Source organism: Ictidomys tridecemlineatus, unplaced genomic scaffold (genome assembly GCF_052094955.1).
Source record: "Ictidomys tridecemlineatus isolate mIctTri1 unplaced genomic scaffold, mIctTri1.hap1 Scaffold_58, whole genome shotgun sequence".
Classification (NCBI taxonomy): domain Eukaryota; kingdom Metazoa; phylum Chordata; class Mammalia; order Rodentia; family Sciuridae; genus Ictidomys; species Ictidomys tridecemlineatus.
This window is the reverse complement of record NW_027523917.1, coordinates 14,969-31,832: the sequence shown is the minus strand read 5'-3', so window position 1 is coordinate 31,832 and position 16,864 is coordinate 14,969. Positions and strand designations below refer to the sequence as shown.

The 16,864-nt window shown below is 48.2% G+C and overlaps 1 protein-coding gene and 1 long non-coding RNA gene across 3 annotated transcripts; one reads left to right on the top strand and one right to left on the bottom strand.

Moving 5' to 3' along the window:
- Positions 1 to 2,173: 2,173 nt before the first annotated feature.
- LOC144374104 (uncharacterized) lies at positions 2,174 to 4,821 on the bottom strand. The gene is made up of 2 exons (XR_013433597.1): positions 4,620 to 4,821; positions 2,174 to 3,443 (listed from the first exon to the last, which is right to left on the bottom strand). It is a non-coding gene; the product is annotated as an uncharacterized LOC144374104 (long non-coding RNA).
- Positions 4,822 to 5,222: 401 nt separating this feature from the next.
- On the top strand, positions 5,223 to 15,034 carry LOC144374097 (differentially expressed in FDCP 8 homolog). 2 transcript variants are annotated; one of them, XM_078037044.1, is made up of 7 exons: positions 5,223 to 5,287; positions 5,897 to 5,941; positions 9,152 to 9,285; positions 10,219 to 10,316; positions 11,930 to 12,079; positions 13,415 to 13,556; positions 14,387 to 15,034. In XM_078037044.1, the coding sequence occupies exons 2-7, from the start codon at positions 5,919 to 5,921 to the stop codon at positions 14,449 to 14,451; spliced, it is 612 nt and encodes a 203-aa protein (XP_077893170.1). In that variant the 5' UTR covers positions 5,223 to 5,287; positions 5,897 to 5,918; the 3' UTR covers positions 14,452 to 15,034. The 2 variants fall into 2 exon arrangements, with proteins under 2 accessions (XP_077893170.1, XP_077893169.1); XM_078037043.1 differs by lacking the exon at positions 5,223 to 5,287 and adding an exon at positions 5,295 to 5,455.
- Positions 15,035 to 16,864: the final 1,830 nt, after the last annotated feature.

Here is a 16,864-nt window from a genome sequence, read left to right as displayed (position 1 = left end):
TGATGGAGCTGCCACACTGTACAACTCCAGGTGGTCATAACTGAAGGAGAGAAGAGTGCCCCTGGAGTTGCACATGCACAAACTGTGCCACTGCCTGCAGTCTGGGAGAATGGTAGCTCAAAGATGAAGAGGCAGCTGGGCATCTCTCATCTGCAACCCGTGACTGAAATGCCTTTGACTGCTTTGATAAATCTGCTTCCAAGTTAAAGAATGACCACTTTTCCACAGAGCTTTCTCTTTGTCAGGCTCTCTCCTAGGACTGTACACATACACCTCCCTGAACCTTCCCAACCTGCGCATGCTGCCCTGAGCAACTTTGGTCTGTCTCCCAGAGTTCCCAACACACCATAAATAAACAGACCATCAGAGAGGCCAGTGGAGCTTTACCCTGCTGCCATACAACAGGAACGAGCTTGACTCCTCTTTACTAGCTTGAGATACACTGTTTTGGCTGACCATATGTAAGTCCCCTCCTTCTGACCCAAACTGCAAGAATCCTGGACATGCTGACCACAGCTTCTGTGAGTGAGTCCCCCAATAAATTGTGCTCTGTACTAACCTAGACCTGGCTGCCTCTTTGTGGTCTTCTGACACCTCCTGGACAGTTCTCCCACTCCAGGACTCAGTTTTTCCTTTGTCTGCATTTCACAGAGAAGATGAGGAGGCTCTTTGCTATCTTGTCCTGAGTCTTGGTGAAGGTTGTGTGTCTCCCCTCTGGGCTTACAGTGGCCAAACATCTGCTTCCTCCAGAGCACCTTCACCAATAAGAGCTGCAGCTTTGCTCCTATGGCCGAGGTGAGCCAGTACTCCTTGGCCACCTGTGCCTTTATTGTTCTGATTTTGAGACCAATCACTTCCTACCCCCTTACCCACCCTTCAGACCCACAAGCACCAGTGTATAGTGTGGGCTATGTGACAGGATGGGGAAGGGTCAGGGAGGGGAACCTGGCACCTACTAGCCCTCTCAGACATCTCTGTCTCTTGCAAAATTTCCCCCTCTGGGGGACTTCACCTAGCATTGTACTAGTGCTCCCCTCCTCCAATGGGTGGCCATGGCCATTATTACCCATGGAAAACTGTAGCCCTGATGCTGACCTTTTTCATTCTTAGGAGCAGGATGATTGTCCAAAAACGAAGATTAACGAAAACAGAAAACACTGGGCTCACCAAGGTCACACTCAGAGTTAACTGAAACTGGCCAGCATGTCTCAGAAAGGGGGAGAATAAGTGTCCAGGCCCTCCTGGCATCCCTGCCATAGCCACCTGGATTACCCCTGACTGCAGGGTAGGCGGAACCCAGGGGAGTCTTCACCTACAGACGGTGGCTTTTAGAGAGGGGAAGGTGGGGGAGAGCTAGCAGACAGAACTGAAAAGAGGAAGGAGGCTTCTGAAAACAGGAGCATAAATGGGGTGGGGGTAGGAGGGATGGGATTCATAGGTTTGGGACCACCTGGCTCTTGGAGAGAAAATGTACACACTTTGTGAAATATCCCTTTCCTACCTGTTCTGATCCATTCTCCATGAATCAGCATCAGAGGGATTTGTGTGTTTTTTTTTTTTTTTGTATTGAGAATTGGATCCTAGGGTGCTTTATATTGAGCCATATCCCATGTCCTTTTTCATTTTGAAACAGGGCTTTGCTAAGTTGCTGATGCTGACCTCAAACTTGTGATCCTCCTTCCACAGCCACCCAAGTAGCTGGGATTACAGGCATGGCCACCACGCTGAGCTTCACATAATTTTTTTAAAATAAAGTCATAATGGGGTGATGTGGTGCACACCTATACCCACAGCTACTTGGGAAGATAAAGTGGAAGAATCCCATTAGAGGTCAGTCTGGGCCACTTAGTGAGACCCTGTCTTAAAATGAAAAATAAAATTAAAAGGGTTGGGGGTTTAGCTCAGTGGCAGAGTGACCCTGAATTCAGTCCAAAGTACTGAAACCAGTCAACCATGCCACTTTACCAGACTCTTCCAGCAGAGACAATGACGACAGTGATGTTAAAGACACTGAGAGTGACCAGATGCCAGTAAGAATGGCATAACCACCATGAGAGAATTTTTAAGTTTCTTAGAAAATTGAACACACTCCATATGATCTACCTATTCTGCTGCTGAGTATTTTGCCTAGGAGAAATAAAGGCGTATGTCCACACAAAGACTTGCACACAAATGTTCTAGCAGTTTTATTTGTAATATCAAACAGTGGCAACAGCCCAGATGTTTATCAATAGCAATAAAAAGAGTCAACAACTGCTCCCTGCACAACATGAATGAGTCTCAAAGTAACTACTGAGTGAAAGAAGTTACACAAAAATAAGTACGTACTGTATGAATCCATTTCTAGGAAATTCTAGAAAAGGCAATATAGTGACAGAAAGTAGAACAGTGGTTGTCTGTAGATAGGGGCAGAAAAGGGCACAAAGAACATTTGAAGGCAACAAAAATTAGGTTTTCTACCTTAATTGTGATAATAATTTCTCAGGTTCACATATATGTCAAAATGCATCAAATTGAATACTTATAATGTGCAGTTTATTATATGCCAATTGTATCTCAATAAAGAAGAGATAATAGATTTCAGAGGCTTCCATCCCACAAGTCAAAGCCAACATGTCTATAGCTGGCCCATCATCCCTCCATCTTAAGCCCTGTCCTCCTGCCTTCTCTTGGCACAAACTCTAGCTGCAGAAGCTGCTTTTGGCTCCACAAGCACACCATGCTGCCAGCTCCTCAAGGCCTCTGTGTTGGCAGTTTCTCTTCTGGATGCTTCTCTCGTGCTTACCCTTGGGATCTTGACTGGAGCATCTGGTCTTCCTGCCCCTCATCCCAAGTGCCACCTCCTCAACCTTCTTGGTGCTCAATACATCCCTGATTAGTTTGCTTCTTTGCTTATTGTCTGTCTGCCCTCCTGGGTTCTGGGATCTTGTCTGTCTTCTCAGCACCATATTTTGGTGCTCAGTCAAAACATGGTACACAGTTGGTGCTCAATAAATGCATTGTTGAATGAGTGGAGATATGATCATGACATATACTAGAGAGGCGGACCTTAAATTGTGAGTCAAGTATGGGGTCATCTTTGCTCTCCTTGGAGCTGGACCAGGACCCACTACTTGCACAAACACAGGCTCAGGTCAACAGTTGGTACTAATATGTGGTTATGGAATGGGCTGCCTGCTAAGCGCACTGTCTTCCTCTCAGCCCAGGACTTGCCTGGGCATTCAACCCTTCTTCAGTCCAGGACCCAGGACCAGTGAAGGAAGACAACAGATAGCTCGCCTGCAGCTCCTAGCTTCTGGTGGTAGTGGGAGGACAGACAATAAATGAAAACATACAAGATGGGGGCACTAGTCAGTGCTGGAGCTGAGCATGAGGGAAGGACACCAATGCAGGAGGAAGCCATGGAGAAGCCTTGGAAGCCAGGGCTGAGGGTGCGGCGTGGCCTGTTGGGAATCAAGGAGAGAGACTGGCGAGGGAGCCCTGAGGTGGAGTCTGGAACAGGCTTTTTTCTCCCAGGATGGCTGTGGCTGCTGAGCTGAGAATGGACTTGGGAGGAAAGGGGTTGGGGACAGGTGCAGCTGCCATTAAGGGTGGTACAGCTTTGAAGAGGCTGAGTGCCCACTTGGACATGTTGAGTGTGAATGGCTTATCAGACATCCCAGTGATGTTAAGAAGAGCACTGGATGTCAGCCTCCGAGTCATGAGGAGTGAGTGAGGCATCACTGGGGAGCCATTGACAGAGTTGTTTCTTAGAGTCACCTGCTGAAGGCATCCAGAAAAGGAGTGAGCAAGCACAGAAGGGGTAAAAGGATCCAGGGCAGAGTCAGAGCACTACAGGGTCAAGAAGCAGGAGACCTGAAGGAGCAGCTGGTAGGGTGGGTGAGCAGGGAAAGGTGCCCCCTGAAGGTCTCTCTGTTCATTCTTCTTTGTTGTGGCCCAGTCCTGGGCTTGCCAGAGGACCATAAGGGCAGGCAGGAGAGAAGCAGGGAGAAGGGCCAGGTGGAAAAGAGTCTTCAGGACGGGGCCAGGGAGGGACAATCAAATCATCAGACCAGCAGCCTTAGAATCCCAGCTCAGTGAATTCCCCTCCAGTATGAACAGGTCTGGAGAGGATGAGCACAAGGCACCAAGTCACCCAGAGCTGGGTGGCAATTTTGCTTCACTCCTTATTGGTGATGTGATCTTTGTGAAGTTGATGAGCCACCCCACCTGTAGACCACCCACCTCCAGGCTTGGATAGGGTTAAAAGAGGTGGTCTGGAGTTCCCACTTGGGAGCCCCCAGTTATAGGCTCTAAAATCATGGTGCCCTCTTTGAGCAAAGTGACCATTTCCAGAGTCTTTCCACAGAAACCAGAAACAGGGGCACCATGCCCCACAGCTGCCCTCCTCTGTCTCAGTTCCTCCCTGCAGGGATAAAGCTTATCCCTGAGCTGAGGGGCAGGACTGTGAGCTGGAGCAACCCTGCTTCTGTCTACAACCACCCAGAAAGCAGTAGTAACTCCAGCCTCTGTGGCAGAGGCTGTCTCCCACTGCTGCTGCACTGAACAGCCCCAGCCTCCCTGGGTCGAGGATGGACTTGAGAGGAAACTGGGGTAGATGAGTGAAGCTACCTGCTCACCAACAGAGAAGACCAACGAGGTCCAGCACAATGTCTGCTGCCTGTTAGGCGGTTCTCGCTTTTCCTCAACCAAGAGGGGTCCTCCGCCCCAGACCGGGTCTTGCAATATTGCCCAGGCTCCAACTCCTGATCTTCTGGAGTCACTCTGGAGTGACTGGGACTGCACGCATGCCCCTCACACACACTTTTCTTTTTCTTTTTTCTCTTTTCTTCTTTTTTTTGACAGAGAGAGAGAGAGAGAGAGAGAGAGAGAGAGAGAGAGAGAGAGAGAGAGAATATTATTTAATATTTATTTTTCAGTTTTCGGTGGGCACAACATCTTTATTTTATTTTATGTGGTGCTGAGGATCCAACCCAGCGCCCCGCGCAGGCCAGGGGAGTGTTACCGCTTGAGCCACATCCCCAGTCCCACTTTTCTTTTTTAAAGTGATGTGGCTCGGTTTTAACCAGGACTTTTACAGCCTCCAGACTTACCATGGTGAGCTGTGTCCCCCGGGGCCGGATGTGGAGGCCGCCCGGCTCCGGGCAGGGCGCGCGCCCTGGGGACCTGGTGTCATGAGCCTCCGGGCCGCAGGCGGCAGCAGCGCGCAGCGGGGCCGGACACAATGTAGCGGCCGAGGCGCGACGGGTTACAATGTAGCGGCGGTGGCGGGGGCGGCTGAGTTCTGGTGAGCGCAGAGCGGCCTCCAGGCGGCGGGCCAGGCCAGCGGGCGGGGAGCGGGAGCGTTGGGCCTGGGACGCGCACGGCCCGCCCGGCAGGACCTCCTGAAGCCCGGCTGCGGACGCGGACGCCAGAGCGCAGAGCCGGCAGGAGGCCCCCGCGCACCCGAGGCAGGGTTCGGACTCGCGACCCCAGCTGCCCACCCTCTGGTCCTCTCCCGGGAGCGCCAGGCACTTCCATCTGGCAGAGTTTAGGACCTAGATGGAGGGACCTTTCCACCCAGTTAACTGTCACCGTCAGTATGGGATCCGGGAGGCCCAAAGACCCGCATCACTGTGCCTTCCTCAGCGATGCTGGGTTGCTCTGAGCCTCGGGTTTCCCCTCTATGAAATGGGTGGGCGTGGTGGCAGACTGATCCCCACCAGGACCTGAGTATCCCCAGGGTGCATTCGGGTGGTGGGTGAAGGTGGAGATATGGGTTGGGGGAGGTTTGTCTCTGCAGCTAGTCTCATTGGTGGGTCGTCCTTAAAGGAATGGTAACCCTGTCCCTGGGCACACCTGGGTCCTGGCAGGCCTTGTTTAAGGTACAGATGAAGCGCACTTTGTCTCCCTCCAGGGTGAACTCTCAGGACCTCCAGATGACGGCTGGAATGGTAGCCAGGTGGGCAGGACATGGGGGGACTGATGCATGGATCCTGAAGATATCCTCAGCTTCAGCTCAGTGTCCCTCTGCCCCTGGGGCGGGCTGCTCTGGCTACACTCTGACGTTTTTTGATTGTTATGTTGGCAATCACCTCCACTACAAGAGGGGAGATCTCTAGAGGGCAGAGAATAGAGAGTGGGGTTCTTTCCTCTCTCCCCTTTCTTGCCTGTTCCTTTCTAAGTCCAAGCCAGAATAATGGGTACAGAGCTCTGTGGGGTGACTTTGAAGGGAATGGTTTGCTGGCTCTCTACTAAAGTCAGCAGCTGTACTCTTGCAGCCATGTGCTGGGACATCATCTATCTGCCCTCAGCAGACAGGGAAACATGATTCCCTAACCAGTCAGGAGAGAAACTAGCACTGAGATGTCAAATGACACCACTGCTTCATCCATCCACTGCCTTGGTGCCAGGCCTGGGGGGTGTCAATGCCACTCAGGAGTTGAATAAAAGATGCTGTTTCCTCTGGAGATTGCAGCCCCAAGACAGTTGCTGGGAAGCGTAAAGATATTGAGTCTCAGGCTAAGGTTTGCAGGGAGAGCTCCTGGGGGTGGCTTCCAAGCCCTCTACTCCAATTCCTTTCTATTGGGCTCATTATCATGTGATAACAGTGATAGTTTTCTCAGCAGCAACTCTGGGCTGCTGACTTTCATATCTATACAAACATTTAACCTCTCATCCACTTAAGGAGGCAGTGTTCTCCCTGACTGTAGACAATGTGGTCCTGTAGCTCATCACTAGGAAAGCTAGACTTTAAATCAGAGTTGTCATCTCAACAATAATGGTAACAATGATAATAACAAGTTGTAGCTGGTACTTATCATGGGCTTACTATGTGCTGGCCAGCACTTTCAGAACTTTGTATTAACCAATATTTACAATAGGCCCATATGGTACTATCATATCTTCTCAGAGATGAGAAGTTGGAAGTAGAGAAATGTGTAGGCTTTTACCCAAGTCATGTAGTGGGGAACTGGCGGAACTGAGGTTTAAATTGGGCTTGCTCATCTTAACACCAAGAGGCAACTAGGGTGAAGAATCAGGTTTTGTTTGGGCTGCAAAAGACAGAACTCTATCCCCAATAACTGTGGTGTGAATGGAAGTTTGTTTCTGTCTCACTTGAAAGAAACTTTGCAGTGAGTGCCCAGGGCTCAGATGGCGTCTCCTGCAATCTTGTCATTTGGCCATCTGCATTATGACTTCTATATCCCTGCCCAAGGTAGTTGCTCCAGCTCTACTCAGTACATCTTCACCCCAGACAGCAAAAGGGAGGAAGGAAGGACTGCAGAGGGGCAGCCCTCCCTTTAAGAACAATTCCCAGAAGTCTTGTGTGATCTTTTTGTTCATTTCCTATTGGTCAGAACATAGTCAAATTACCATATCTAGCTGCAGGAGAGACTGGGAAATCATGTGACAAGCCAAAAAACAAGGACTCCCTACTCAAGATGAAGGCATCAGTGAATATTGGGAGTGCATAATCTCTCCTGCTATTCTCTGGGCACTTGGGAGGTGGGTATCAGATGGCTGCCTCTGACTCTGGTGCCCAGTGTGAGCCACCCATAGTCATCAGCTGATAGTGAGAGGCCATGCTTGAGCCACAGCACCTTCATCCTCTTGTGTACCTTCTGGTTTTGACCCAGGAATTGCCTGTCAACAGGTGCTGGCTCTTGCCAGACTAGAACTCTGGCGGCACAACCCATGCTCCATGTCAGAGGCATAACAAGCAGGACAGGATCCACAGGTGGTGTGGAGCTCCTGACTCCAGTGTAAGGACAGCATGGGGCTGGGGTGGGGCTATTTAGTTGCCAGTGAGGTGACACTGGGACCCAGGGCAGGGCCTTTCCCTCTGGACTCAGTTCTCTTCCATTTCTTTTGGGTGAGGGAGCAGAGGATGAGTCACAGGATTGTCTTGCATAACAGGTATGGAAGAAGCATAACCAGGACTCCTGGACTTACTGCACAGCTTTGAAAAATTATCTTTTGACTTCATATGATAGTAAATCTTTTCTGTTTTTGTTTTTTTTTTTCTTTCTTTATACAATGGATTTAAACCAGGGTTGCTTTACCACTGAGCCACATCCCCAGCCCTTTTTGTTTTCTATTTTGAGACAGGATCTCTCTAAATTGCTTAAGGCCTTGCTAAGTAGCTGAGGCTGGCCTTGAACTTGTGATCCTCTTGTCTCAGCCTTCTAAGCTGTGTGTGCCACTGTACCCTGCCTATCAGAGTAAATCTTACCAAGAGCTTATTTTGTGCTCAACTTCTGTGAACCAATTTCACCTGGAAAGTGGCTGACTTGTGGATGATGGAATGGAGGTAGAGGGAGGCCGTGGAGGGAACAGGGCCAGAGAGGTTGAGGAGTGTGACCCAGCTAATTAAGTGAGAGCCATATTTGGCTGCCTGTGTTCCTGCCCAGACAAAGCCCTTTCTTCCTGCCTTGAGTCCTTAGCCCTGTGTGTCCTTAGTTTGTTGAGTCCTGTGACGGGAAAGAATAGTTACTGATCCTTGACTAGGCGCTTCCTTCTTGTTACGTTGGAGGAGAAGGCACAGAGCTGTGAGAATGTCCCGGGTCATGTGGCTCTCAGCAGGACTGGAACCCAGTCCTGAGAGGTGCCAGCAGAGTCTAGAACCTGGAGGCATTCCTGGAGCAGGGGGAAGGTGGACCCTGCCAGTCACACAGCAGACAGAAAAGCAGGGTGGGCCCCGCACTGGCTGCAGTTCCAGGAGTTGTGGTGGGAAAGGAGCACCTTAGGTTGGGATGGAGGATCCCAGTTGTAGGAGACGTGTCTCAGGGAAGTTGGCCAACAGCAAGGGCATGGCAGGACTTGGCCGAGTGAGGCCAGTTTAGATGTATGGGGGACTCTAGCGCTGGAGCCCAATAGTGTCTGGGGTAAAAAAAACCCTGAGCTGGGAGGGAAGACCTTGGGTTCCAGAGCATCTGGCTGGGCACCCTTGGATAAGTCATATACATGACGGACATCAGAAGGGCCGGTCACTGTGGACTTCCCCAGGGGAGCCTGCCAAGGGGCCTGGAGGGGGTCTTCAGGTGGTAGAGGGAGAGTCTGAGGATGGAGGCTGTAGTGTGGGGATGCTTCCTGAAAGAGGTAGGGGTTTTCAGGAATGGGAATGCTCCATGGTGAGGCTGGAACCTGGGTCCTCATCTTGCCCTGCCAGGTGGAATGCTATGGAATATGATGAGAAGCTGGACTGGTTCCGGCAGGCCCACCTCAACCCCTTCAACAAGGAGCTGGGGCCAAGGCAGCATGAGCAGGGACCTAGTGAGGAGGCCCTGGACATTTCTTCTGAAGGTAGGTGCTAGGGGACTCTGTGGGCCCCCTGACTCTTCTCCCAGCCCACTACCTTTCCTCCCACTGCCCTCTCCAGCATGCTGGCTTTCTCCCAGAGTTGGTTCCCAAGGGCACAGTCACTTTCTACCTGCTCTGTGGATTGCTTCTGCCTTCTTGCCAGCAGGAGATTTTGAGGGCAGGGATTTGTGTCTGGTGTGCCACTGCTGAATCCCAGGGCCTGGCACATAGTCCACGCTCAGAGGACACTTGTGAAACAAACTCAGAGCCAAGACTGGTGGGGGAAGTTAGCAGGTGAAGCATCCTGTGCAGAGGCCCCTGCTCACCTAGGGGTCAGGAGGGTATGAATCCAGGAACTGCAGATGTGGCCTGCAGTACTCATCAGAGTATGGATTTTATGTTATAACTGTTCAGTGGCTACACCACACAACACACTTCCTTTTTTTTAGAAATTCAGTTGCTTTTTTGGTTGTGTAGAATCAGTGCAGAGTCCATGTAGTTATACATGAGGTATCTGCTGTAGAAACTGAGATGTTTCTATAAAGCTATCTTGTGGGCCTCTTTTAGCACCATTGAATACCATTCCACCTCATCATTTTTTTTAATATTTATTTTTCGGTTTTAGGTGGACATAATATCTTGATTTCACATTTATGTGGTGCTGAGGATTGAACCCAGGCCCTTGCACATTCTATACGAGCGCACTACCACTGAGCCACAATCCCAGCCCCTCCACCTCATCTTTTTGAATTAAACCAAATGGACGTGCAGAGCTGAGCAGGCCCAGCTCCCCAGGGCCTCCTTCTTGTGTCTACCTGGGTCCCACTTCCCAGCTCCAGTGGCCCCAGCTTCCTTCCTGGGGGATGAGGAGCACGAGAGAGAGCAGGCTGAGTTTTCTTTCCTACCATCCTCCATGCCCCTCCTCTCTTCCTCCAGAGACTCTGCCTGAGCTGCCCCCTGTGGAGCCTGGGTTCCACTGCTCTGAGTGCGTGATGGATCTTGGCCTGTCTGAGGACCACTTCTCCCGCCCTGTGGTGAGGTTTGGGTCTGGGAGGGGAGAGGGGCTGGACCATGAGGTTTGACGTGTGCAGTCTTCCCTCCCCAGGGAACCACCATTTTCAGGTGTTGATAGTCCCCTCCTCAGCCAAGTCCCCTGGAGCTCGAATCTGAGCCTGTTTGAGAGCAGATGGAGAAAGCCTGGGTTTGGAGCTTGAGGACCTGGGGCTTCTGCCCTCCTCTAGGCTCCTGCTCCACATTCTTGGGGAGCCAGTGTGAGGATTGGTTCCCTTTGGGGTCTTCAAGGGTCTTGTAGATCTGCAGTAGAGTGAGGGTGGATAAGGAAAGCAGGAGGCCTTCCCTGCCTCCCCAGCTGCCCAGCACTGAAGGGCCACTCTTGCTTGTTCTACATGAAGTTCTACAAAAGGGTTACTTTGAATGAAAAGTGAATGTGGAAGACCTGGAATTATTTGAAAAGTTAGAAAGCCTTTAGTTTTATGCAAACTATCTCCAACTTTTATTTGAGAGAAACACAGTAAAATCGGAATGTAACTTAAAAAGATTTAGCCAGAAGTCACCCGATTCTAATTCATTTTTCATTTTGTATGTGGCCTTAAAACGTTGCCCATGCAGATACATGTTTTTATCTTTATTGTAACATTTTGAATACTTCCTTTTGGCCACAGACTTTCCAAGGAGAAGGGAAGGGTGCGTCTTCTCTTTGCCTGGGTCTCTTAGAGCCTAGCACACCGGTGGATGAGGAAGGTTCCTGAGTGTCAGCCCAACCTGCTCAGCTCCAGGAGCTGCCTCCCTGTGGTCTGTTCTGGGTCTGGGGCTTAGCAAATCCCTGCTAGTCTGGTGGTGGTGGACACCTCCAGGCTCCTTTATTGGCCTTTGTCTGGGCTTGGCAATTGAGCCAAGTGACCATTTCCTATCCTTTATGACAGCAAGTATCATTCCCCCAGCTTGCCTCTAAGGGGAAGTTCTTTTGAAGTCAGTGTAACAGTCAGCCACAGTGGTGCGTACTTGTAATCCCAGTGACTTGGGAGGCTGAGGCAGGAGAATTGCAAGTTTAAGGCCGATTTTCTCAGCAACTTAGTGGGACCCTGTCTCAAAAAAAAAAAATATCACCACCACCAACAACAAACCAGCACTGGGGATGTAGGTCAGTGGTTAAGTGCCCCTGGATTCAACCTACAGTACAAACAAACAAATAAATAGTAAGTGAAATAGTAGAGTCAACAAAACAAAACAAAACAAAACAAACAAACCCTAGTCAAATTTCTGAAAAAAAGGAAGTTAGTGTGCTTGTGTGTGGAGGAGTGGGGGTTGGGCTGGGGACTACATCAGCTTCCAGCATGTCAAACAAGCCCTGTACCACTGAGAGTCCATCCCAGCCCTTAGAAGTTGTATTTTGGAAAGCATCCTGAATTACTGGGTCTTCAGAAGTCTGTGGGTAGACTAGTCCAGTTGGGGACAGGCAGTGCAGGATGGATTCTGACTGTGCTGCTAATTCTCCTGAGCTTTGAACAAGTCCTCATCTGGGGGAAGGGCTTGAGGTCTGCTCTGTGCCTAACTGTCCATGAGGACCAGTCTGGCCTCCAAGGGAGAGTCCAAGGAGTGGCCATCTGACTGCTTCCCAACCTGGCAGGGTCTGTTCCTGGCCTCCGATGTTCAGCAACTACAGCAGGCAATTGAGGAATGCAAGCAGGTGATCCTGGAGCTGCCTGAGCAGTCAGAGAAGCAGAAGGATGCAGTGGTGAGGCTCATCCACCTGCGGCTGAAGCTCCAGGAGCTGAAGGTGGGTGTTGGCTGGCTGTGCCACAGGGGGAGCCTAGCGCCAGGGCTGTAGCAGTGGGGACAGGAGCACCAGGGTGGCCTCCAGTTCCTCCCTGGTGCGTCTTTTTGGGCTCTGAGGGGCTGAGATATAAAGGCATCTAGAAATGCAGAGTGAGGGATGGGCCCTTATCCCAAGTGCAGGCTTTTCCCCTCTTGGTTGCAAGGAACAGAAACCTGACCTTACGTAGCTTAAAGGAGAAGGAAAGTATTTTCTTGTTAACCAACAGATCCTCAGGAATCCTGCCCTCTTTTGTTCTGCTTTCCATGTTTGACCCCTCCTCAGTAGTCCGCAGACAGGTGATGCAGACACGAGCCCAGCAACAGCAGCTGGGCTTTGCAGCAGAGGAGAGCTTCCTTTCCTTTTTCTTTTCTTTTTTTTTTTTTTTGGTGGTTCTGGGATGGAACTGGGGCCTCCTGCCAGTTAGGCAAGTGCTCGACCACTGAGACAGCCCCAGTCTGAAGCTCCCCTTTGTCAGTGGTTAGGGCAGAAGTCAGTCCTGGGCCCTCCTGACCTCTGACCTCCTGACCTCTGCCACATGGCCATGCCTGAAACAAGCACCACAGTGTGCCAGCTCTGGTCAGGTGTCCCACTGAAGTAAGTGAGTGGGGCAGTACCTCTTTGAGCCACATCCTCCTCTCTAGATGATGAGAAGGAGTTTCCTGACAGGAGAACAGAAGGAGGTAATGAATCCCAGAGTCCAAAATCCCTAGGTGTCCACTGCAGGCCAATTGTGTTCCTCGGCTTGGCTGTCATTGTATGCCCTGCAGTGACCCACAATGTGTGTGTGGCCACAGCCTCACTGATTTCCTAATAAAGACTCCACATCAGAAGACCCTGGGAAATCAGTAAGGCTGTGGCCACACACAATCCAAAAACTCAGTGATTTAAAGGAGATTGGTGTGTGGTTTTCCTCATGAAAACCCCCCAGGTGGTCCAGGGCCTGTGTGACAGGTAATGGTGTTGAAGACCCGAGTCATCCTTTTTCATGGCTCTGCCATTCCCTGGGAGAGTCCCAAAGGGCTCCACACCACGTCGCTTTGGTCTGCACCCAGCCAGCAAAGGGACAGTAGATCATTCCTGCTCACAGGGCAGACCCAGATGGCAAGTGGCTGACAGGGCTGCCAGGAAATGGAGTGGGTGGTCTGTGATCTGCCCCTGACTGACAGTCTTTCTATGGCTAATGGGAACTCAGACTCCTATAAGCAGTGCCTGGAGGAAATAAGTAGAGGGGCTAGAATAAAGGAAAGGAGTTGAAACCAGCTCACTGGTGGCCCTTTCCTGGCTCTCTGTCTGTAGGACCCCAATGAGGATGAGCCCAACATTAGGGTCCTTCTTGAGCACCGCTTCTACAAGGAGAAGAGCAAGAGTGTCAAGCAAACCTGCGACAAGTGCAACACCATCATCTGGAGACTCATTCAGACTTGGTACACCTGCACAGGTAGGCCAAGACTGAGACCCACACCTACTGGATAAGCAGTCTAGGTCTCTGGGGCAGGGCAGAGAAGTCCAAAGCTCTGCTTCCAGATGTGGGTCATGTTCAGGTGAATCCTCTATAGTGTACACAGTGGACCAAGACCTATTGTGTGCTGGAGATACAAGGAACAGTTAGGGGCAAAGATCCTGCCTTCACTGGCCTGCATCCATATCCAAGCTGTCCAGTACGGTGGTCACTAACTCTACATGGCCATCAAATTAAATAGGAATCATAGACTAAAATGTTGTTGACAATGTCAAGCACTCTGACTTCTAAAGAACTCCCACAGGAAGAAATTCCTCCAGCTTTCCCAGACATAGCTGTGCATTCTGTTCTTCTCACCACCTTAACAGTATGAGACGTCCAGATCCAGACAGTCGCAATGGCTTCCCCCTGTGTTCTCTAAATAGTCAGTCACATTCATAACCATTCTTTTAACACAATCAATTGTAATTATTTCCAGGGCTAATATAGAGTGTTGCACTTTCCAAACAAGTGCAGGTCTCTGTGATTACTCAGAGGTTAATCAGGGAGGTTCCCCTCCCTGAACTGAGTTATCCTGATCATACCACCCATCTTCCCATAAACATGTGGCCCATGCTAATGAGAACTACAGTTATACAAATTACACTTGTGAATCTAATATCCAGAAAGCTATAAAGTAATGCTGTGCCAGCCACAGTGAATGGGGATTAGAAAATGCTAAGCTCTCTAGGACTGGCACACCCCTGCAGTCTTGACCATTTTTGTGTGTCAGCTTTTCTCACCCTTATTCACTTTCATTATGTCTATAGCTCTTCTTCCCCAACTTTGTCCAGTACCGGAAAATGCTGCCACCTGCTCCCTCAGGTTGTCATAATCTCTATCATTTTATGCCAACAACCACTCAACCACACAGACATCCACTGAAAATTTGCAAGCAAGACCATCCCGCCACCCTCTTATATTCCTGTCATAATCAATTGCTAGTAACTCTTTACTTACCTAATTCCAACATTAAGAAAAACTTCATAAGGTGCATGAATTTCTTTTTGTACGCTGTGGTCCCTGGAGTGAAACTTTCCACATTCTAGGTCTATGACTTAGGTAAGTCACTCAATGTCTCCAAAAATCACTTCCTGAAATGAGAATGAATGTTAATGATATTGTAATGAAGGAAAAATGAGTTAAAATATTAAAATACATAATTCCTATTGGATGATTTTGATATTATCTTTGTTTTTATTTTATTTCATTATTATTACCAATTTAACTGGGCTTTTATATTACAATTGTTTTTATTTTTACTGCATAACTTTTACTTGTAAATAAATACCCACAACTGTGATATATTGTTTCCAGAATTAAGCAATTAATTTTCTAGTACAAAAGCTAATGTTTAATCCATACTAGAGATTTACAGTTCTGAGAATAAAGGAATATTTTTAAAGTAATTTTTCAAATTGTTTTTTGAACATGATACTTACTGTGTTTCTATTAATCTACTTTGATGTTAAAGGACTGATTTCTGTAATCCAGTTACTGCAGCTTTGACTGTGAACAAGCTGCATTCATGGAGGTCTTCAAAACTGACTTTGTTCTCTACACACTGCATAGGCACACCTCCTCCAGTCCTTGGGTGAAATCTAGTGGCCCCATGGTTACCTGCTTATGTTCAGATAAGGAAATATCCACTGATTCTCTACAGGGATGGAATAAGATCTGGTTGCAGTAATTATACTGCCAGTCCAAGGCTTATAGTCAAAACAGGACACTGCATTGAAACATGAAGTTTCTGTCTCAGAAACAGCCAGTCTTGCCAGAATTCTGCAGAGTCTATCCAGCAAGTACCAAATATACTTCTCCCTTTACATTTGGTACATCTACCTCTTCCAGCAGACAGGCCTAGTGATCTTGTCTTCTGACCACTTCAAGTCCAATATCTACCCTAGATTAAAAGAACAAGAAAATATCACTTGATGGGTGCTCTTTTCCCTGTGTCCACAAGGATTCTATCTGGATTAGACATGCATTCATAGGGGACTCCTTCATTGGCATTCCCTGTGGTTTCCTGGGCCTCATTCCTGTATTTTCTCTGTCAAATTTTCACAGTTTTCCCCTGGACTGTCTCTTCAGTTCTGTTCGATAAATATTCATTAAGCATCTACCGTGAGCTAGGCACTGTGCCAACTGTTTACGAGGCACAGATATCTTCTCAATGAATTTATACTAAAGGAGCAAAAGCAGCCACACCAACACATCCATCCATCTATCCATCCATCTACCTGTCAATCTACCCATCAATAAACTAACAAATAACATGAAATGAAATACACATGGTAAAGAAAGCATTTGGTGTTCCAGAAGTCTCCAAAGTGAAGATGATATCTGATTTAAACAAAATTAGAAATTACTAAGGGTTTTAACTGGGAGAGAGTAACATTCATTTATGCACTCATTTATTTATGTAGTATGTATTATTTAGCTATTTTGTACCAGGCATGGTGCTAGGTGCTCAAGGTAGGATAGTGAGTAAATCTGGTGCTGGGTATTTTTTTTTCATGGAAATCCTCACTGACTGGGGAAGAAGACACCCAGTCTGCAGTTTTGATGATGTTAGATTAACAATGTAAATAACATAACGGAGTAGAATTACAATGGAATACAGGAAGGAAGAGATAATTGCAATAGCCCAGGTGCTATTTTATGAGGACTTAAGATAAGACAGGGAAATACATTTGTCTGAATTATCCACAGAAATGCATCAGATTATGGACTCATATTTTTCTGTTAATCTATATGCTGCAGACATAGTATTCATTTAATGAGAAAAGATATAACACAGAATGGTGTTTCCTTGTCTGCCTTGAGTATTCAAATTTGTGGTTATTTCCAAATGATGTTACTCAGAAGGATAGAAATGGAAATAGAACCAACTCCCAATAACATAGAGTGGATAGATCTTAAAAAATGAAACAGTGAATAATTGTCATGAAAATGACAGTCTTGGATGCAGACAAAGGGAACCAATTCTAATTTCAGATTGTGCAATCAGGCAACAGAGCTAAGCAGAAATGAAAGGCTTTGTAAAAATCTCATGTCATAGTCTAATTTTGAACACAAAACATCCACCCACTCCAAGAACAAATTAAAAAGTGCTTAACCTTAACAAATCTGTATCTGAAAACTTTTCTGTGGGGTTCTGATAAGATGAATGAGATTCAGTTATTGGACCATTGGAAATTAGCCTGTTTGTCTATGATGCTCAATATTTATAAAGCTATGCATTGAAT

Excerpts from the sequence above, each read along its gene's own strand:
- LOC144374097 (XM_078037044.1), top strand. The coding sequence starts at position 5,919 with ATGACGGCTGGAATGGTAGCCAG. Across the intron at positions 10,317-11,929 it reads ACCACTTCTCCCGCCCTGTG|GGTCTGTTCCTGGCCTCCGA; the intron begins GTGAGGTTTGGG and ends CCAACCTGGCAG. Across the intron at positions 13,557-14,386 it reads GACTTGGTACACCTGCACAG|CTCTTCTTCCCCAACTTTGT; the intron begins GTAGGCCAAGAC and ends TTATGTCTATAG.